This window comes from Trichoplusia ni, chromosome 20 (assembly GCF_003590095.1).
Source record: "Trichoplusia ni isolate ovarian cell line Hi5 chromosome 20, tn1, whole genome shotgun sequence".
Classification (NCBI taxonomy): Eukaryota; Metazoa; Arthropoda; class Insecta; order Lepidoptera; family Noctuidae; genus Trichoplusia; species Trichoplusia ni.
Genome location: NC_039497.1, coordinates 2,864,941 through 2,888,136, shown reverse-complemented (window position 1 = coordinate 2,888,136; position 23,196 = coordinate 2,864,941). Strand labels below are relative to the sequence as shown.

At 36.5% G+C, this 23,196-nt stretch overlaps 1 protein-coding gene across 5 annotated transcripts in view; it reads right to left on the bottom strand.

The window, feature by feature from the left end:
* LOC113503699 overlaps positions 1-23,196 on the bottom strand; it is a 121,908-nt gene that overhangs the window by 26,100 nt on the left and 72,612 nt on the right. For all 5 annotated transcript variants that reach the window (XM_026885762.1, XM_026885763.1, XM_026885764.1 and 2 more), the window contains one exon: positions 5,958-6,161. In XM_026885762.1, coding sequence (XP_026741563.1) covers positions 5,958-6,161 — 204 coding nt within the window. The remainder of the gene's footprint in view (positions 1-5,957; positions 6,162-23,196) is intronic.

Genomic DNA, 23,196 nt, shown 5'->3' with positions numbered 1-23,196 from the left:
TAGTTGTGCCTCGCAGTTTTTATTTAAATACTTAAACAATTAGCGTGGTTCTAAAGTTCGCTTTTCATATTATTAACACATAGGATAGTGGTTCCTTAGGTTTCCGAATGTTACACATTGAGATAAAACTACTTTTACGGATTGAAATCTATTGAGTGTTATTTCAACATAGGATAGTTTTTTCAATGCACGCGGGTGGGCAGGCAACAGCTAGTTTTCGCTTCGCAGTCAACATGTTTAAAACAATGAGCCTTCATACTCCATTTGTCTAAATTTTCTCGAAGTGCCGTTAGGGTTGGGCTGAGATTTTCTGTGTAGCCCTTATGATTTATATTTTTAGAAAATCGTGAGGAATACTATCAAAGTATTTTTATTTTAATTAAGCCTTTCAATGTTTTTTTGTATGTTGTTATGACTCTCTTTGAACTTTACTGAATAAATCGAATTAATAATAAAGTTGGGTGTCGTTGTGCTCGTGATTTGTATGTTTGTGAGTCTCCCGCGACACAAGGAATTAATTCCTTACTGACGGAGTCCTTTTTTCTTAAAGTTCCTTTCCATAACTTACAATTCACATACGTCTTATTAACTAACATTCAAATAACAAATAAAATAAATACATTTATTTTACCCTTCTCTTCAATTTGATAAGAGTGATTTTTTGTCTTGCGAATACTTATCGTTATCAAACCGACTCTTTTAGTCGAATGCGAATCCTTTAAGTACCGACTGAATATACAACCTCGACGGTTAAAAAACACCGAGCATCACTAATGTGCTTGTGCCAACACTATTGAGTGGGGGCACCCCTAGTTTGTGATGTAGGTATTTGTTTCAGTACAAACATCAAACACGGCTGGTCCCGTCGCGAGGAACGCGTCGCGTTGAATTATTAGTGACTAAAGTTACACTGAGGGCCTTTGACTGAAACAAAAGGGCTACATTGTGGGTGTAATGAGCGGTAAACGTTGGAAAGTGGAGGTAGAAGGACAAGTTTACACTGTCCTCTAAAAAGTAGAAGAAAATTTCGAAAAATCTCATTTTTCTCTGTTATTTATGATAGATATTTCAGAATGTTTAAACGTATGCACGTCACAATTCTAATTACCTCGAAATATTGTCTTCTCTTAGGTGATAAGAAGAATGGACTATGGCAGTGACAGAATGGAAGCGACGGTCGTCAGCAAGATGGGTCGATGAAATAGTTAAGGTCTCGGGTCGAGACTGGATGAGGCTGGCACAGGACCATAGAAATTGTCAAGAGAAGGACAAAGTGGATCTTTCCTCATTTTTAAACTCTGGCAGAAGAGTCACTTAAGTGTGAGTAGGAAGTTGATTACAATCAAATTTGTGTCCGAAAAAAGAAGAATGAAATTGAAGTGCTAGCTTTTTCTTAATAATAATCCCTTTGTGCCTTGGAAAAAATACTAACACTATTTAGTGAACCTTCTGAGTAAGTTTTTTAGTTATTCACATTTGTGTGGCCGCAGGGCGGCGCCCTTTGTCCAACGGAATGTAATAGTTTGGCATTTTATACCCGAATGCCCGTACACCCGGGTACCCGGGCACACGGTACACTCCCGACACCCGGATGGCAGCGGCTGTCGACATGTGTCAATGTTTTATGTGATAACTTCACGCTGCGGGTCGTACGAGGTTTTAAACTGACATTTTATTTTCTATTTAGATCATCGAGTCTGTGCTATCCACACTTGAATACATCAGATATATTTAATACTAGCTGAAGCCCGTGGACCTGCAAGCTACTAATCAAAAATGATCCCAAGGGAACATTTAATCAGGATAAAAACTATCCTGGTTATAAACTATCTGTGTACAATTATTAAAGCATTTTAAATATTGTACGGGAATTAAACTTGTCACTTTTATACAGCCAAACGGTTCGATTCTACCCTTTAGAAATGTCAGTGCTCAAAAACCAGAATAATATTGGACTATCCTACTGTTTTCTCTGCGATTTTTAGCCAATATACGGCTCGTGTCTCGTGCGGCCCTTATCGGAATATTTCACAGTGTGACAACCTGCCTGTATCCGCTATCTCCTCAACGTCCTAGCGCGTGATTTATTACGTAACCGTGTTCCCGAAGAATTATGAATTAGGCCTCTGTTTTTATCTAAAGTACGGAGCAAAAATGACTCATAAATCAATTGAAACAAGGTCGTAAATTGTTGTTTATTGGAGCGCCAAGGAGTTTCGGAACGAATGGTCATTCATCAAATTAGCTGTGTGACTGGACGGTTTTATACAGCCTTTATAACTGTGACTTTGCATCTAATATGATGTGGATAGGAACAGGGCGGCTGTGTTACGAATCGAACAAAGCGATAGCAAAGGGTGTGCAATTTTGTAATTATCAAATAGAAAATAAAATGTATTTAATGTTTTATTTTTCTTTAAAAAAAATCCACTTCCACGAAAAGTTAATTGGGCTTGTAAAATAGTGGATGTTTTTAAAAAAAATATTTATTAATACTACTATTAATTTTCACTCTTTGAGAGAATTTTAAACTGTAATTACAATAATTCAAGGACTGACGGATGGGCAGTTAAGGCCAAGTATTCTTCACCCTCCGGGCAAAATCCTTGAAGGCAATAGAACTGGCCGTTAATAAGATGAAGGCGTCTTACACTGTAATATTTTTTGTTCAGTAAATGTTACACCAAGCTGCAGGCTTGTTTCATTTCACTGATTGATGCTTTTCACAAAGAATATGATTTTCTTTACATGAAAATCGAAAGTCAGTATGCCAAAACTAATAGGAGCGACGTGTCGCGTGCTCGATCGCCACATAACCCAAGCATTGTTGCATCCACGAATGCTTGTCTTGAGTCTGGGTGTCTCTGTGCATGTGACTTGAGTGTTTGTCAACAAAACGACACAAGGATTCAATTATCTAGGAACGGCGAGAGTCGTGTATAATGTTTTTTTTATAAAAGAATACTTCGAATGTATATATAATTTTGTTCAACAAGTTCTGTGACTGTGACATTTCAGTTCAATACGTTGAAGCAATACGATCAAAGGTCTTCAATAAAAAATTCAAAAATTTGTATTTCGTTGAACGACAAGATCTTCAGAATATCACCTGAATTTTCCAAACCTCGTTATGTAGTGGCACCTTTTCGGGGCCATTTTTCGATCCCTTTTGTCATGGGCAATGCAGGTAACGAAATGAATGTCAAACTATGTTGTGAACAGCGGCTCGCTTATGGAGCGAGGGACCCTCGTCATCGGTGTGACGTCACAGATCGACGTCACGCGCTGTCGTGTGAGTGGTGACCGACGTCGCGAGTGTGGAAGGAGTGGAAGTCTTGGCTTTTCTGTACTGGTTGGAATTGTTAACGATAGACAATTTTGACGTTTTGTTTTAAATGTTGATCTTTTGACAGCTGTCAATTTAGCCTCCTGTTTTGTTTTTAAAAGTGTTTTTGGTGAAAGTTTTACGTAAATCAAATTGATTGAAATAAAAATTATCATTAATTTTAAAAGCAGTCTAATAAGTTCAAGATATGAAAGCTTACAGACAATCCCCGAGAAAATTTTAAGCCTATTTTATTGCTCTCATAATTTAATAGTACTCTCAACTTCAGTAGAGTGTTCGAAGAAATACATTAATATTATGTTATGAAATTTTACACGAGAATGTTATTTGTGAGTCCAACAACTAAAAGCCGTCCTACATCAACTATTTCCCAAGCACTCCACGCGAGCACACGCTAAAGCTCTCTAACCTATAATACTTGTTACCTAGTTCAGTAAAAATAACTCAGAGACAAGGATATAAAAGCCGGGGTTAGTTGGAAACCCACTTACAGAGAGACTTGAGAAAAAACTCGGTAATGTTAACATTATTTAACGTCACAAAGGCTCTCCGAGAGAGAATAACTTGACAGCGACGTAACTGCGTTTGTGTGCACGACGTCGCACGAAGATGCACGATCTCGACCTGAAGGATATTCTTTTAAAGCAAACCTAGTTAAGAGCACGCTTTTATATACAAACTAAGGTAATATTCCCAGTGTTTGCTTAGGTCCTGTATGCGTGCCACGCACATAACGTGGGACAATGGAAAATACGAGCAAGATTTGTGGAGAAAATTGGATTCTCCGTTCGCGAGTAACGTATAATTTTCAATCTTCCTCGGAATATATAATAATAAAATTATTTCGATTCTCTTTGATTGTATCTGGCCGGCTCGTGAGGGGTCGACCCCGACTATATTAATCTTATCCACAATGTATTGAAGGAAGGCCAAACTGATATACAAAAGTCTTTGGACTTGTACACAACTTTGGCAAAGGTCGATGTCCGATTGGACCGTATGACCTAATTCTCAAATCTTACTGTGAGAGGCAAACCTTTTTATGAGGGAATGAGAAAACAATTGCTCTTGGTTGCAGTGTAATAAACCTTCATGCGAGCAGTAAATTCACTTTAACGACTATGAAGTAGAAAATAACGGTTGCAGCTGCTTCCTCAGCTCGTATTGCAGGTTCTATAACCAAGTTTTTAAGTTCTAGTCGAGCCTCAGACGACAGGAATTAAGCAATCTCCATTTACACAAAACGGCTTTCCAATTAACTTAGGATAAAGGGCTCGATCTCCCGAAGTACTTACATTGGTGAACGTGATAGCTCTGAGTGATTTAATTAAATATTTTTCGATTCAATCAAAAATTCCGGCAGGTTTCCTGGCGTTGGCTGTGATTGTTTTAATTCGGATTTAATAATCCTTTCTCGTCTCAATCGAACTGATTATTAAAGTCTTCAAAGAATTGTCTCAAAACTTATTCCCCGTTCTACAAGTAAGAAATAAACGAGTAGTGCTTATGTAGATTCAATATCAGAACTGACATGAGACGACCACCAACCCGATTAAAGACCAATACTCTTGATCAAGTAAAATTTTTCAACAAGAAGAGCTTTTGGAATGGTCATTACAGCATTTGCAGCATAGCATTTTTTTTTAAAAACGACTCCCGCAGTAAGAAATATAATCTTTGTATCGCGGGGATTTCACGAACATACAAATCACATGCACAAAGACACCCATACTCAGAGCAAGCATTCGTGGGTCACACAAATGCTTGTCCTACGCAGGGATCAAACCCGGATTGAACGGATTCGAATAGTTCTAGTTGTTCCAAGAAGATTCTATTACCAAGAGAAGGCAACATGTCAATATCATCATTATATTCTGCTGTTTCTTTTCGAGATGTATTCAGTGGGGACGCCCGAGGGCTACAGGTCGTACACGCCGCAATTAGCCGCTAACTAGATGTAGTACGCGTCTTGCGCCGGTGGCGCCCTCGCAACGAACTATTTACTTTTATTTTGTAATGAGGCCTATTTTGTGCCATATTAAGTTTCGTGTAATTAAATTCTTAGTAAATTTAAGTAGGTTTTTTGCTGTTCTTGTAATTTCAAGACAGCGAAATACAACTAGAGTTATATGTATTTTATAATAAATTATTTGCAATTTTGTTTTTTTGCCTATGTTACTTACGATTACATTTTAAATCCTGAAATTAAGTTTTTCAAAGATGATTTATTGAATGGCAACACATTTTTTTCATAAATTTATGTTAGAAATATCCTATTTATTTTCGGAAGGCATGTTAAATTGTGGGTCCCGGCTGTTATTCTTACATCTTTGACAGTCGTTACAGGATGTCAGAAGCTTGAAAAGTCTGACATCCAGTTTAACCAAGGGGTATCGTGTTGCCCAGGTAACTGAGTTGAGGAGGTCAGATAGGCAGTCGCTCCTTGTAAAACACTGGTATTCTTCGAAACCTGTTAGACTGGAGGAAAACCCCAACATAGTTGGGAAAAAACTGCTGATCCCGGCAGATGCAATTAGGTTTCAGTGGGCTTTAGTTTGAGGCTAGACACATTCAATACATCAACCTGTATAAGCTAAGCATGGGTACGTACCGCAGTGGGGCTCTTCTTGCTCCGGCTGGATGAGAAGTGTTCTATGACTTCCCAGTTGGACTTCTTGGGTGCGGGCGTGTCCGCGGGCGAGGGCGAGGCGCGGTGCGCCGCCGACGGGGTGCTGCGCCCCGAGTCGTCCGGGGGCGCGCGCGCCGGCGTCGCCGCGGACCGCAGCGACGCGCAACGACGCCCGCGTAGCGCCTCCTGGACACCAAGAAAGATAATTGTGAAATATATGTAAGAGTGGTATGAATTTTGTAGTGGTCTTGCGGTTGTGGTAAGGAAGCAATGTGACTTTGTGAAAGTTAAATGTACTGCCTTAAGACATGATGGACGAAACGGTGGAGGGAAACGTCACGAGGAAGCTTAAATTCCAAATACTCTTCTTTAAATTATGGTCTTTAATATCACAAAAAATAAATTAGCATCAAATTGATTTCTGTCGTAATGGGAAAACGTTTTATTCATCATCATATTTTTTTCGTATCCCAAACATTTGAGCCGGGCAAAAAATATTTCTAAGGCGGATCGGTATCCACCAGCACTGCTAGTACACATATAAAAATCAAAATATTGAGCACGACTGCCAGCCACAGTCGCTACAAAAACATACAAGCTTAAAATATCTTCCAAATTTGTCAATACAAACTGCCCATGCTTACATTTTTCTAGCCTAGACTAGCCGAACAGAAACTGACACCACCAACTACATTTATTCTTCATTTTACAAAACCTTCAAGCAATCACAGTCGGTTTATTAGAATACAACTCAAGTCTCATTTGTCCAGTCAAGATAATTCAAACAAATTTCCCCTTTATTTATAAAAAGCTAAGACTGATTTTTGCGTGGTCGGAGACTTAGCATTTCAATGAAACTTTTACAAAGTGAGCATGACTGTGACTTGTGAACAACGCTACAGAACTAGGCGGTGTATCTGACGGAGACATGGACTTGTTTCTTGAAACAGGACTTTTGCTATTGTGGAAGCGAGACAAAACTATTAGCTGTATAGAGCGCTGTCTCTTTCCCACACTGATAGCCGTAATCATTTAAGATTCACACAGTACAGGATTCAAACTTAGTTTGGCGCACGTTTTATTGGAAGTATTTACTTTGAAATGTCGGTTACAGATTAAACTGTATCGAGATTGTTTTCGATACATTTTTGAGTTCGCAAAACTTTTTCAAACGCTTCGAAAGTTCGGCGTGAGTTTTATGTCGAAGTTTGCGCTTTGAGAATGAATAAAATTGATTTCAGTTTTTTAGCTACTCAAATAATCGTGTCGCTCAAAGTGTCTATGATAGACAATCGGGTATGTGATGAAAAATACCAGTAAGGCATTTATTTTTAATTTTGAATAATTTGTGAATATGTATCGTATCAAAAATGTGACTATTGACGTAAATTGTCATTAAAAAGCGTCACACGACGTACTAACTTAACGCACATAAATAAATATCTGACCTAATATTCATGTGTTCTGCAAATGCTTATGGACGATCAAACGACGATTATCAAGTGATCTATCTAAATGTCAAAGTCTAGTTTCGAATACAATACCACATATACCGCATCCAAAAAGCCTACCACTATCACTTAATGTAATATTTTACGAATTGTAGGAAAGAGACGGCGCACGTCACACTTAATGCTCTGTCACGCTTCCACACTTTCAATAATATAACTTGGTGAATGGTACTGGTTAATAAGGCAGGGTACACACGAGCGTTACGACTGCGGATACATCCGAACGTTGTAAAATTTTATGTTATGGCTTCCGACTTATTTGCATGTTGAGTGGGGGCAGATGTGAGCAGGGATTTCTAATCAAATATATATATAAATACGATGGCGGTGCGAGCGATGCGAGCGAAACTCTTTATGGAAGTTATGAGGTTTAATATGAACGGGTAAGTGTGAATCAAGCTGCAATATTTTTCATTTTTCGTTTACTTCGCAAGCAAGTGATGACAGATACTAGCCGCCACTACCATGCATCTTAAGTGTTTTCAATCTTACTTCTTTTTTATAATGTTTTAAAATCTATACTTATATATAAAGCTGAAGTGTTTTGTTTGTTTGAACACGCTAACCTCAGGAACTACAGGTCCAAATTGAAAAAATATTTTTGTGTTGAATAGACCATTCATCGAGGAAGGCTTTAGGCTATAAACCATCACGCTGAGACTAATAGGAGCGAAGATACAATGGAAAATGTGAAAAAAACAGGGCAGTATACCTGCCCTGTTTTTTATCATAACTTATATCTTCTACCCACGGGGACGAAGTCGCGGGCAACAGCTAGTTAAATATAATATTTTTGCGAAACCTGTCTTAACGGTTCAATTATTTTATTCAAATACCCTAGTTTACTTTATAAAGAGTTCATCAATTGATTATTCAATAATTCATATTGATACAAGAATGGATTTAAAGTGATTTAGTAACTAAAAATAGAATCTCAATAAAATAATTAAGTCCAGAATGAGGAGGAAAATGTGGTATCCATTAAATCCTTACTGTACAGCCAGCAACAAAAATTGAACAGCCGAGAAATTAACCTTACCTACCTATGCAAAATACAGAAAGAGACATGTATGAAAATATTTCAAAAACGTTTGCTGAACAATGAGGTCCATGGAATATACAAAATTTCATGAGAATCGATCGAGCCGTTTCGGAGGAGTTCAATTTCGTTCACCGTGACAAGAAAAATTTGTTCAAAAGCTGTACCTTGATTTTAAGTTTACTAGCTACAATCACCATGTATAAGTCGCAATCAATTCTAAGTACATATATTAGAAAATCATTTTATTTTAAATCAATTGCTTAGTAAATCATTGAATTAGGTGGTCGTTAAAATTAAAACGACATACAATTTTTTTATCTGTCACTGTCTTAACCACATAATATACTAACCTCTTATTTCATTTCATTTCACCAACAATTGCTACCAACTTATGTTGCCCGCCGTACCACAGCTATTCTCCAGCACGTTACAGTGCAATAAAACCCATCACACAAATGGGTAAGTGGCGGCGAGCACTTACAGGAAGGAACTCGTGATAACTCGCGGAAACTAGCGATCCGACGAATATGCCTGGTTGGAAAACTGAAATACGAGAGTTATGCTGATATCTAGGTATTTTGAAGTAGGACTTCTTAATATTTTTCATGTGTTTAGTACTATGCAAACCATTTTTTTTTATAAAATAATGTTTTTTTTTTGTCAAAAAACTACTGTTATTTCCTACCAAATTAAATATTTGGAACACAAGATACGTAAGTCTGGCACAAATGTCTAAAGTGAGTGTGTTTGTAGGTATATTTTTTGTCGCATTACGATGAAGGACAACTTGGATCAAAACATAGGATACCTATATCCGACTCCGTTAAAGTTGGGTAATGTTTCTCAGGTATAACCGGAAAACAGGGGGCGAAGCCGCAAGCAACTTTTAGTATCTAGTATTGAATAAGGTTTTAGTCATTTTTGTGTTCTTGCTTACCCAAACGAAAGCAATTACAGATTAAATCCAAGTTTAATTGAAAATAATATGTGACGTGTGATCATGAACAATGATTGTTTTATGATACGATGTTTAATAATTTGTTATCGATTACCAAATGGTGCCCAAAAAGCCCGGTTAAATTATGAAATATTCGCCGAACTCTTCCAAAACATTCCTAACTTAATATACCCGAAATATATTGAATACTATTTAATCAATTTGAGACACAAGACGACTCACTCGGCTCTCCGTCTTATCTTATTCCAATGACTGAAACCCGTCTACCCACACGCTTCAGTAAGTAAGGGAATGTATAGCGTCACGTCGTAAGCTGCGTCTGAAATACTATCTACTAAACTCTAATTTTATAATCGTGAACTAGTAGTTATAAAAATAAACTGAAATTAAATCACTGTTATATTAATTGTTAATTTGAAATGCCAAATTGGATACTGAATCATTGTTTTTAAAAAGCCCCCCCTTTCCTATTTCATATTGTTGAAAAAAATCTTGAAGGGTGATCAACTTGTCATTTTATATGTATTGTAATAACATGCTGCCTATCTATCGATTTATAAGACGCCATCATGTCAAAAAAAATTTGGAGTAGCTAACTACTAACTAATGTGGCTGATCAAAATATTATGCTATATAAAGACAGCTGACAAGGGCCCCGATTCTGCTATTTTACAATGGCCGATGAATTAATGGCAATTGAATTAAATTTGAAATTAAACCTATTAAGCATTTTGCCAATACAATAATTGGGATTGATTTAATTATAGTTTATGTTTTTTTTTGCATATAGCAAATAATTGTACTGAGTTAAATATTTACAATATTTAACTCAGTAAAATTTTAAATAAAAGTTTATAATTGGAACTTAATTACCTTGAGTTTAGCGTCCCACACTGAATTTCTAATTATTGTGTAGAAAAATGCTTATGAGAGAACGAAAATTGTCATTTTAAGCCAAATTTAGAATAGCAGAATTGGGGCCCAGTATAGCGTGACGCTGTAAGCTACCACCGACGCTCCTTCAAGACCAAAGCCTCACGGACGAATTGTCAACGTTCGTCCTGCCATTGTTAACGAGCACTGAACGATAACACGCGGTCGATATTGAAATTGGCGTGTGTTCATCAATTGTGTGTTTGAAAACGTTATCTCTGGGTCCCGAAGTCTTGTTGGTGTGTAACGTGTGTGTGCCTTTTGTTTTGTATATTCATATGTCGTATAAATAGCCTAGATAGAGGTTCCAATTGTTTTCTCGAAATGTATTTCGGGTAAGCATTATGTATTTGTAATACGATGCAAATTATTTTTAGGTGAATTGTTTGTAAATGATGTGAAAAGATAAAATTAACAATTATAAATTAACAGATTTAAAAAATCTAAAAACCCACGTTTTTAAATGTCACTCCATTCAAATTTTATTAAAATCGCCCCAGTCGTTTTTATTATGTTATCGGATTTGAAGCTTCACAATTTCAGCCAGCATGCTAGCTTATCGGAAAGTGATTCAAAATTAAGTTACGAAAATCCAAGCAGAACGAAAAACAACCAACACAAGTGAGTGTATAAAAAACGTGATTATGACGATAAGAAAAGTCTACTTTCAAGAGAATACTAAAACTTTCTTGGATTATCTTCATAAGTCCTTCACATCACAACTTGATTTTTTTTAAATAACAAAATATAGAATTTTCTTTTCATGTCTTATTGGTCTTTACAGTTTCATTAACATTGCTATTTCTCAATATCCACATTATTCTAACCAACTTATAAAACTATCCAATCCAAGGCCAATTTTCCAACCATCAACAAAACCAGTCAAAATATCAAACCGAATATCAATTCGGCAACAATTTAGTGAGAGTTCCATATCGAACAGCTTCTGCTGGATATGTGCTCACTATACCAGAAATTTTACCTAGAAAGATACCCATATCACTGCAGTCGTAGAAAAGAGATACCACTCTACACCCCGTAACGTGCCATCTCGCTCCCACATATTCAATAACATTATTGTATGTCATGGTAGGAGGTTTGTGAACGCGGCGGTTTTGGCATGGTCTGGGTGCCCGCTGTTATTGCACGATATTCGACAAAATATCCGTTGCTAAGCAACGAGAGATTTATTTGTGGTGGGAGCTACTAATCTTTTGATCGAGAACGAAATCAATGTTTTTATAGTATCAATATCAAGAAATTACAAAATTAAAAAAAAAAACATTTATTAAACACCCGACAATAAAAACGCTTTGTATGCGGTTCAACCGTTTAGGAGTTATTTTTTTTGGTAAGCTTCTTAGGAAAACTGATTTTGTCGAAAAATTTATAAAATTATTGCTACAGAAGCCAATTTCTAATTAAAAAAAACCCCGTATTAAAAATTAGTTCACCCATTCAAGTGCTACGATGCCATAGACTGAAACATTGACACACAAACAAGTCTTAACAAAACACAACACACATTGATCGTCAATTCTTTTTAAGAACACATCGTCATCGCTATCGCAATGCTCGCTCACGCCATTAGAGTTTAACTATCATTACGTAATAAGCAATAAGTTATGTTGGACAGTCGGTACTAAATCAGGGCTCTTAGGGATTGCTAACACTGGCCGGAACGAAAGCTTTCTATGGCTAGCTTTATTTACATATCGTTAGCTGGAAGGAATATTCACTTTTTATTGTTAAAATCAATTCCTACACTTATCCGAAAGCCTACACGCTATTTGTAGGTGCTTGAAATAGGGAAACCATTTTATGGTAGATAATTTAAATGTCGGTGTCTTTTTATGCATATATATAAACGACTAATAATTTGTATTTCAGTTTTAAGTTGCGTTTTAAGGTCCTAAACAAATTAAGTATAAAAAAAGTATAGATAATATTAAATAAATAAAAAAACATGAGCTGTGATTTTGATTTGTCAGGTCAAAAAACTCCTTTAGTGAGTAATCTATATCACATGGCTATGCGTCTAAGGAATCGATTCGTTCCATAGTAAGCGCTATTGGAAATATCACTTAACCTAATTACAACTCTTAATCCAGATTTTTACTAGAAATATCTGCGTAATTCATCAACGCATAATATAATAATATAATTCGTATGAGTGTGAGCTGAGTATGAGTATGAACTCCTACTAATTATAAGATGACTATAGTCCGATTTTTAATTCGAGGCATTAAAATGACAATTGCAACTGTCATTTATACAAAAAAGGGTGACCCGCTACAATAGTGATGTTTGGAAATCTTACTACGACGATGACATTTAGACATGCTTTATTTTATTTGTATCAAAAATTTACTATTTCTATTAATTGAGCTTTTATAATTGTAAGTTGATATTAAATTTGTTTTTCATCCAACCACTGCATAATGTCAGAATTCATGCAGTTTGGAGTTGGATGCGCTCGACTTTTCTTGCATGGTAAGGTGCTTCATCTTATACCAGCACCGCATTTGGCTTTAATTTTATAAATTTAAATTAATATTATTATTTTTTACATTTAAAAACAGTCACTGTGCATATCTTTTGATAAATTGTCGTAAATATATTTTTTTTACACAGAGCTGATTTGATATCTGAATAAAATAATGTAAGCTCGACTAACTTTTGATTGTAATAAGTCGATTCTAATACATCACTATTTATTTGGAATTAAAAACCTGCCACACTGGAAATGTCATTTTACTGCCTCGAATTAAAAATCGGACTATAGCTGTTGCCCGCGACATCGCCCGCGTCAATATCGGTTATATTGCGTTTCCAAGAGAACTCTTCAAAAGTCCGGTATAAAAACTATCCTATGTTCTTTCACAAGGTCAACTCTATCTATGTACCAAATTTCATTAAAATCAGTTCAGTGGTTTAGGGGTGAAAGCGTAACAGACAGAGTTACTTTCGCATTTATAATATTAGTAGGGATAACACACACCCACGATAAAAAGACAACTTGAAAACATTGTTGTGAAAAACAGTTGAAACGCTATCTTTGTTTTGTATAACACTCTGATATTTCTAATGTTTCTTTCTTCAAATGTCTTCATTGTTTTTAAATGGAGTAGGTACCTTTGTTTTTATCTAAAGATAGGCACTCGGGGACGTCAAAGGAATTCACTTGGAATTGTTTTTGTTTGCCTGTAAACTGGCCCACGTATGAAATAACAACGTAACCGCCACGCGTGGGTGTGTACATGATAGGGTGGATACACACTGGAAATTAATACGGATGACGATTTGGTATTAAATGTAAAAATCTATTTAGTCCCTAAAATAATTGAAAAAAAAATGTTAGATGTATAGGTATTTTTGCGCTTTAAAGTTTAGACTTCTGACGTACTGGGTTTTTTTTAACTTTAACGAACGCCACCTTCGTAAGTCCGTTCAATGGATCAAGTTCTTTATACGCAAGAAATTAATAAATACGTATCATTATTATATGCATTATAAAACTACAAGACATCCCTATTGCCCGTCGCTCTGTTCGGCGTAATATACCCAACTGAAATAAGGATCTCACTGTAATATTTTATATATTTTTGCAGTTATTTGAAGCTCACACTATACCGTCAGAGCTTTCGACTAAATATTTCACTCATACCCTCTTTGTTTCATACATTTAAGTGGTACAGAATTTCTGAGAATTCTCAAAATTCATTTCGTTATTCTGTTACAAGTAAATGCTCCAGTGTATACCCACCCTTGAGCTATAATGATGTTGCATTGTCGCCCACACTTGTCCCACACATAAGTTTAAAATGAAAGGTCCCCGTGTTTATAGTGCATCAGGCACACGCTAATTACAATTCAAATAGCAGATGGATTCAGTAAAGCATTCGTAGTCTGTGAAATGTCGTTAATCAGGAATAGAGGAAATAGCATTTCAATTTGTTCAGGTTCCGTAAATAGGCAATTAATAATTGCTTACAAATTCATGAATGTTGATTACCTTTCATCATTATTTTTAGAGATTTTGAAAACTGGCAACAAAAATATATAATATAAGATTGTGAATTTCAAAATGTCTGGCTATCAAAAATCATGAGATATGGACGAAAAATGGTTAAACAGAAGACCCTCAGTAATAGCGTTCCTTTTTAACCATTGGCTACGGGCCCCTAAAAAATATCCTACAGCTCGAACTCTAACAAAAGAAGACTAATTAAACTACAAATAAGTGAACTTTAATAAGTATAAAGTGTAGTAATGATTATTTTTACATTCCTTTATCTAATCCAATATTTTTCTTCTAAATCGAATTGACGCCAAGTTTATCACCTATCTAAGAACACTTGGGCAGCTAAAAAGAATCAGCTGATACCTCAAACTCTTCAGCAGTTCAGGAGATTTGAGGTACCTCCTTCATAAAGAATTTCACATAACCCACAACCCTTGCAGTCGGATAAAAAGATATATCAATACCACAATATCGAACAAGAGATTCTGTTGTAATGTAGTTCAGTAGTAACCTCATTTCCTTGTCACACAAGAGAAGCCCGTTCAAACGAGATGCATCACCCGCCATTGTTATTCAATACCACTATTTCAAATTGAGTACACAGTCGAACAAAGTTTTGCCACCGCTGCATGCACGCTCGGGTACATTCGCTGCGAGAGCGGTTTTTTCAATTTGCAAACTTGCGCGTTCGCCCGTACGAGATTACAAAGGCCGTGAGAATGTATTGTGAGTAACAATGCCGCGTCTATCCTAGACTCATGTGTTTTGATTTTGTTATCACACGATTTTAGATCTTATGTTCGAAGCAGTTAAGTGCAAATTACTATCTAATTGTTTTTCAGGGAGCCATGAAAAAAAAGACTGAACAACTCAACTCTTCATTAGTTTGACTTTTAAACTAATTGTAGGACACTTTCAGCTGCTTTTAAATTGACAAGACTCTTCCGTTGCGAGATTTTATAATGTGGCTCTGATTAGTGAGACACCATTTGAAAATTTCCTGATTAAGTACTGGTTGGGTCCAAAACTAGCTGTCGGATAATCACGATAATTAATTAGTAACCATCAGGAAAGCTACAATAAAAAAACACGTCAAAATTTCTTCATTTATAATCAAACTGCACCGATAAGTGATTTTGGGTATCATTGCACGTGACTCAGATGTTCGTGAAAGCCACTGCAACATACGGATCAAAAATCTACAAGTATTTCAAAAATATTATATCACATTCAATACAACAGAATGGAACTTAATACAACACCCTGTTCATACTGAAAACACGAACAATAGGAGCAAACTCAAAAGAGATCAGTGTCGGAGTATGTAGCCCGCTCTACTCCGCTCTACTCCGCTCCGCTCCGCAACTCGAATCAATCAAACTTGTGCTGCAATACTTTTACTTGGCTATGGACTAGGGGTGCTACTTTAACGGGAATATTGAACGCGTATCTATACTAATATATAAAGCTGAAGATTTTATTTGTTTGTTTGAACGCGCTAATCTTGGAAAATACTGGTCCAAATTGAAATTTTTTTTTTGTGTTGAATAGACCATTTATCGAGGAAGGCTTAAGGCTATAAAACATCAAATTGCGACTAATAGGAGCGAAGATACAATGGAAAATATGGCAAAAACGGTGAAAAATATTCAACTTCGAGGGCTTCTGTTCAGAAATTCCTAACTTATAACTTCTAACCATGCGGACGACGTCGCGGGCAACAGCTAGTTTTTTTTATAAACACGGTTCTTATTTTCGTAGGTACGGATAGCCAATTATAAGGTCACTAGATAATTAACGATTGAAGCGAATATAAACTTATTTTGATGTCAATATTGATAAATTAGAAACAAAAACCTAAAGCACTTATCAAGACTGAAATAGATCAGATTAGAGCAGAAGGCGAAAGTACAGATAATGTTGACTGTAATTTATGCGATTGACAGAGAAGTCTGAAATAACCGGTCAAGAAAGAGTCAACTTGCATGAGAGTAGGTTACGCTAAAATAGGCTAATGAAAAATAAATCGGTTGGTTGACAACTTTGCAAGATAGATAATCAGAAATGTATGTGCGTAACTACTGAGGCTTGGCATAGATCAATTTTTTTTATTTAAAATAATGTTATTGTTTTGTATGTATGTATGTATGTGAGGCAAAATAAATATATTCGTAAGATACAACCTGATAAAGCTTGCTACGGTCGGATGGACGCAAAAAGATGCAAAAAGCTCACTTAAACACCAGCCATGAAGTTCAGAAGACCTACATCAATGTCCAAGGAAACTTACCCGAGACAATAAACCTTGAATAAGTCTGCAACGTTTAATTAAGTGGAGTTGGCAAATGACGCAGTACTGTAAACAGCGATCTATCATATAAACGAGTGGCAATAAAAGGGCCATCGATTTTTTAATGATCCCACAATAAGAATCCGCTGAGTTCTTGACCCACTTCCCGAAGCCGACTGCCAGCGAGGACTCTCGAAGAAGGGGTACCCACTCGAGAACAACTCGAAACTCAATGCATAATAATTGATATCGTCCCAGTAATAACTTTTCTGATACCAACCGGCGGAAAGTTTTCAACTCGACTCGAAGTGAGCAATATACTGAAAACACTTACTGCCACTAAGATGTTATTACCTTAGTCGAGACGTCGAGTTGTCTATTCATCTTTGGACATACGTTACCTTACGTTCAAGCGAAAAAACTATACCAAGTGCAAATTATTTTGGGCGTTTTCTTCAAGTCAAGCTAATATACACCTAGCTGCTAGAAACATAAGGTTTATAAGAATGGTTATGATTTTTGGGTCGGTCGTCGACGCTGAAGGACCGTGGCGTTTCGGAAATGAGCGTAATGTGCTTACGACGAAAGATAAGGGCTGTGCTATAGAAAGTGTTTCTACGGTCGCAAAATGTTGCGATGAAATGTTTCGTTTTGACGTAATAATATAAGTAGTTAGAGATAAGAGCTTGTTTATTTCGGGATCGCTGTACGTTATGTATTTAGGGGTGATTCCAAAATATAGTTCACTTGACCGTGATTAGTTTTATGCGACAGTTCATAATTTATTTATTGGTGGTAACGTTATAGAATATCGGAGATAAATGAATTCTATGTCTCATATTTTGTATTCCATATATTATGAAAAAATTGGGGTATTCTCAGACCTAAAATTAAGAGAATCGGTCAAGTCGTTTCAGAGGAGTTCAATTGCGTACACCGAAACACGAGAATTTTGCATATTAGACTAGCAATTTTCATTGTTGATCCATCGCTCCGAGTGACATAGGATTTATTTTGCAGGAAAGATTCTTTAACGGGTCATGTACTGCTTGTTCTAATTATTGCTAATAGTGCTCTTAATATATAAGTATACTTAGTTTAATAAGCAGAATAATTATGTGCACCATCTTACAGGAAAACACCTGCTGTAACGGAAAAACAGTTCCAGTCCGAGTCGTACGTGCGACACTAAGAGTTCCGTACAAATTAGTCTAGTGACAAATACATGTTCGGTGGTACCGTTCGAACATTGTTCAGCTTTCATTTTCATTTTAATCATTTGTTCATAGCGGAAACCAAGATACATCATCTGTACAGTTCATGCGATTCAGCCTGGTGGCAGGGGATCGGACAGGCAGCAGAACCCTGAGAATAGAGTCTTGTTTTACTCTCCAGATACAGAATCCAAAAAATAGCAGCCCGTATTTTAGCAAAGAAAAAACTTGCCGCAAATTCTGTGGTTTTGAGCGTGACTTTCCTGGCATTGAGCTTGCATATTTTATAGAGAGATTTCAGATTCTACCTAACGAAGCACGTACGTGTCGTAAAATTACGTTTTTAAATATCTAGACCGTTCCGTACGTGATTGAGAACCTTCCAAACTGAAAATAAGACAGAACACATCTGCGTTTGGGATAAAAAGTCGAGAAATAAGTTTTTACATTCAAACATACTTTATGTTTAATAAATGAACAGGCTATATCCGACTATGTCATCCAAAATACGACTACATTTTTAATATACGACGTCCACTTGTTTCCTCGTTTTCATATCAAATATTTTTGGCTTAAAAAACATGTAACTAACTTTTTATCTGTCCATTTTTTAACATCCCCGGGCGATTTGCGAACGTTCATGTATATTATGATCCGGTGTTTTAAACGCGCAATTAAGCGAACTATTCCATTGTAGGGGATGGCTGGGAGTGGAAGCCACCTTGGCAACAGTCCACAAGGCACCGGAAACATTCGCTCCGTGTCACCGGCACCACCTTGACATTCAACATGGTAAACTTGACCGAGTTTCGTAAAGCAGGCTTTCTTCGACTAGCTGACGAGATTTGGGGACGAATTATAGTCAAGTGGATTATTTAGGGAGGCCTCAAATTGTGTAACTGTGGGTTTTATTGGCGGGATTATCTTTGACTGTGATTCTCAACTTTTGCGGTTCGGTTTCAGAATTTGTAGAATGATTTTCTTTGAAGTTTATTAGATCATTCTTTCACTTTATATTTTAGGTTAATCGTGAATTCTAACCAAAATAAAGATAGTCTTTTGTTTCTCAACTGCTTGGTTTTGTGTAATATAATGAAAATCGAGAGACATTATTTTAGTTTATAATCAGAAATATTCAAGAGGATCTGAATACCAAGCTATGAATTCCAAAAATGATGATAGAATAATTCATTTTGAAACTATTTCGTTGCTAAGTCAATTTCCATTACGGTTCCTGGAATAGGAATATATTTGTGATTTCTAAGGCTCAGCGGGTACTGGCGACATCCGCCGCCTATAATGTAACGGAAGCTTCCCCGACGTCAACTATATTGAGTTTTACCTTTCTTATATCGATCTTTTTAGGGTTCCTTATCTAAAACTCTTACTGAGGCTACGCTGTCTGTCCGTCAGATACTGTACGAGCTAGACGGATTTTTTTAGAGATGGTATATTACTGCCGATTCAACAATGGGTAATAAAAGTAAAGGTCGAAGTTAAGCACTGCTTGTTACGGTCCTAATTTTAATGGATGCCCATTTTCTTAACAAATTTTCTTTTTAGCCATATTTGTTCGGAACCTTCTGTCTCGCATTTGACTGTTTTTTTCATTAGTTATCGAGGTATTGAAGATCTTGTTGGAATCAAACGCAGTGTCAGCCGCCAAATGTGAGTACAAACGAAGAAATGTTTTGAAGGATCCATAACATTAAGTGAACATGAATCTAGACGTCCTGAGTCTCCTTCTTGAGAAGGAGTCCAAAGGACTAGAGCCAGCCAGAGTCGCGCAGAGCATGCGCGAGCGATCCCGTGACTCTGGCTAAAGCAGTAGAAGGGGCCCGGGGTGTTTTTAGTCGGTGGAAGTCCGACATATCCCCACGCCGTGCCCTCGACGTGGGTTGAAGACATAAGCGTTTCACCCCGGAAAAAAAAAAAAAAAAGACGTCCTAAGTCTGGGTGTTTTTATGCATGTGACCGGAATGTTTTTTTAAACAGTTATTTTTTTTTAAACTTCTCCCACGGTAAGGTATTCAATCCTTGTGTCGCGTTGTTTAAGATTCAGATAAGTGTAAAAGAGAAAGTATATATTTTTGGAAATACATTCGTACCTATACTTCAAGACGCTATGTTTTTGGAACGCGGATAAGCCTCGATCCATCGATAGCAACAAAAGTTTCGTCACGACTAGATTAGGTCTGAGCGCCGCTCAAACATTGACGGCAGAACTTTGAATTTGTTTTTGTTTTCCATTTCTATAAGGATTGTTTACGCTCCGCGAGAAGTTTCTGTATCGTTTGCCATTTGTTCTATCACATCGATTGTAGTTATATCGAATGGAAAATCTTAGGAAAATTTCCAAATGTTTAGTTCAACTCGTTTTAACGTAATATTATTTGGATGCGGAAAAAAAATCTAAATACATACATAATTATCGATAAATTACAATAAGACACAGAACAAATCTCTCTCGGTGAGAATCGAACCACCTCCAGTATAGCTGTCTCAGCCTTGACTGCCAGACACACTGGACCATCAGGTCAGTCGGAAAATAGGAAAATCTTGAAAAAGTTTCAGTCAAGGCCAATCTCAAAATTGTCATGCAAACTATTTTGTACTGCCTAAGGACGGCTGGCATACGAATAGCATTGTGTAATGTCATTTCTGGCCAGCCAGTCGTGTCGACACAACCTTGGGGGGTTTGAAATAAACCTGCCATATTCGTCGCCAAGGGCTGTGCGACCGACTTCCAATGTCTTATCTATATTTTGCTTCGGCATTGATTTATACTTTGCCTACGTGACCTTGCTTGCGATTCTATACACTTGATTTCGTGTAGAAGTTTCAGGTTTGAGCCCAATGCATACTTTTTCTTGAATATTTTGAAGAAGCCACTTACAATAGTTAGGCAAGAAATCTGGAATCCAAATATAGAGTCTGAAGTGAGCAAACGTGGGGATCAATGCTCAAATCTTCCTTGACTCCACTCTGTACTCTAGAGTGGGACCTAAATAGGCTGAAATTATAAAACATAGAATACTAGCTGTTACCCGCGGGCCCGCCCGCGACAAATCTGTGTACCAAGTTTCGTCTAAATTCGTTCAGTTCTTTTAGCGTCAAAAAGGAACAAACATCCATAGAAACTATCGCGTTTATAATATAAGTAGGATTAGATATTAATAAAATTTAAATATTATTGATTTATACTGCAACGATCTTTCTGACATTGTTCGCCTTTAGATCGTCCGATCGTGTCTTATATGTAAAGTGCGACCACGAGTCCTTATTGACACTTCAAGAACCACCATCAATATCTTTCAGCATTGACTTACAAATAAGCGCGTTATAAAGTACTAGCTGTTGCCCGCGACTCCGTCCGCGTGGACTTCAGTTTACGGCGAGCGGTAGCTTTGGTTCATATGGAAATGTCGAGATAGAATGTAGCTTTGACGTAATCGGCTTAAAAAAAAGCATAATTTAAGAAATATTTTACAGCCATAGTAAATTCTAAGCCGAACTTCAAAGCCGTAGTCCATTCCAAAAAAAAGTTTAATATATTATAAACTTTGACCCCCTTTTTTTAGGTAAAAATAAGTTAATAGTCTTTTCTCTTTCTTCTTTTCTCACTATCTATCTACCAAATTTTATTACAATCGTTTCAGTAGTCTTGGCGTAAAAGTTAGACAGACAGAAATACTTTCGCAGTTATAATATTAGTATGGATGTTACAATAGATGTTTTCGCAAAGCTTTTTATGTGACGTCAATCGCTTTGAAACAACGGCGGCTGGTTCAGCTATGTTTTTGATCACCTCTAATTAAATACCTCGACCGACACATGGAATGTTATATGAGTATTTTCATGTGCATTATTTTTGGAACACAGGTTTCTAGAGGACAGATTATAAAATAAAAAGTACCGCGTTGATGGTTAGAAAAAATCGTAAACAGTAAAAATACTTTTAATAAATTAAAATAAATTGAAATATTGACTTTCATAAAACTTAAATGGAATAGTTTTAGTACATAATGTAGTTAGTAAAGACATTGATTCCTTTAATAACCGCTTGTAACATGTGACACAACCAGAAAAATTTAAGAGTTTACGTTGTTTTGCCATTCAACTTAAGTCTTTTTTTACCTAACCCACTGTGTACCCAGTTTCATAAAAAAAAATGTTTGTTTGAGAAATACATGATGTCCGATTCTCAGTCCAGCCAGCAGTTTCGGAGGAGTTCAATTACGTACATCGTGACACGAGAATTCGACATACTAGATTTGCCTTAGTATTGTCATAGCAATGTCATCGCCAACGTCTACAAAATAAATAATTTTGGAAGAAGTCTTGTCGTTTCCCCGTTCCCTATGATCCGAAACACAGTTAACCGCTCAAACTATTTTCGTCGCACTTTCACTAACAGTCCCTTGTTTACCTTTTTATAAAAGAAAGCTGTCAACTGTGTGTACGTTATCGCCTCCGAGCAAACACTACCGAAATCATTGAACATAGGAGAGGACAAGGAAGTGGTGGTTACATTACGAGAGTGGCGTTATTAGGAGATGATGTTCAACTTTAGCTTATGTAAGTTAAAAGATTTGATAAGAATTTTATTTTAAAGTCAAGATATATATGTATTATATATATTATTAAGTCTGTTTTTTTAATATTTTAAGGCAGCTTCTAAAAATAAATGATACTCAATTTGACCGGCTTTTTTGAAGTTATTAGAAACATGGATGATACAATTATGATACACAATAATTGTTGTTTTACTTGGCAATCACTATCAGTTATTTTTTGCTTTATAGTCGGGTTTTTAGTATTCAAAATTGATTTATTACACAGACATGCGACGAAATGGAACAGCGAATATTAAAGTCTGACGAGCACTTCCCTCTGCTCTAGGTGTTACGACCGATATAAATAAGCGACTTAATGTTGGGAGGCCGACGTTTAGGTTTCAATTTGATCTCGTTTCGCGACAACCTTTTATCCCGGGGACGGGAAACGGTGAATAAAGTTCAAGTCTTATGGCAAAGGGAAAGTTAGTTTCGTATTTAATAACTTTCGAAATACCTATTAAGGAAAAAATATATTATATAGATAGAGTTTTCAGATACATGAATTAAATATTATAAAAAAAAAGAGTCTATGATATTATAAATCTGACTGAGGGATACTGGATAATCTAAAATTATGGGATATAAAAAAATGATAAAAAACCCGCCTGTGTCGCAGTCGCTCCTTCTATT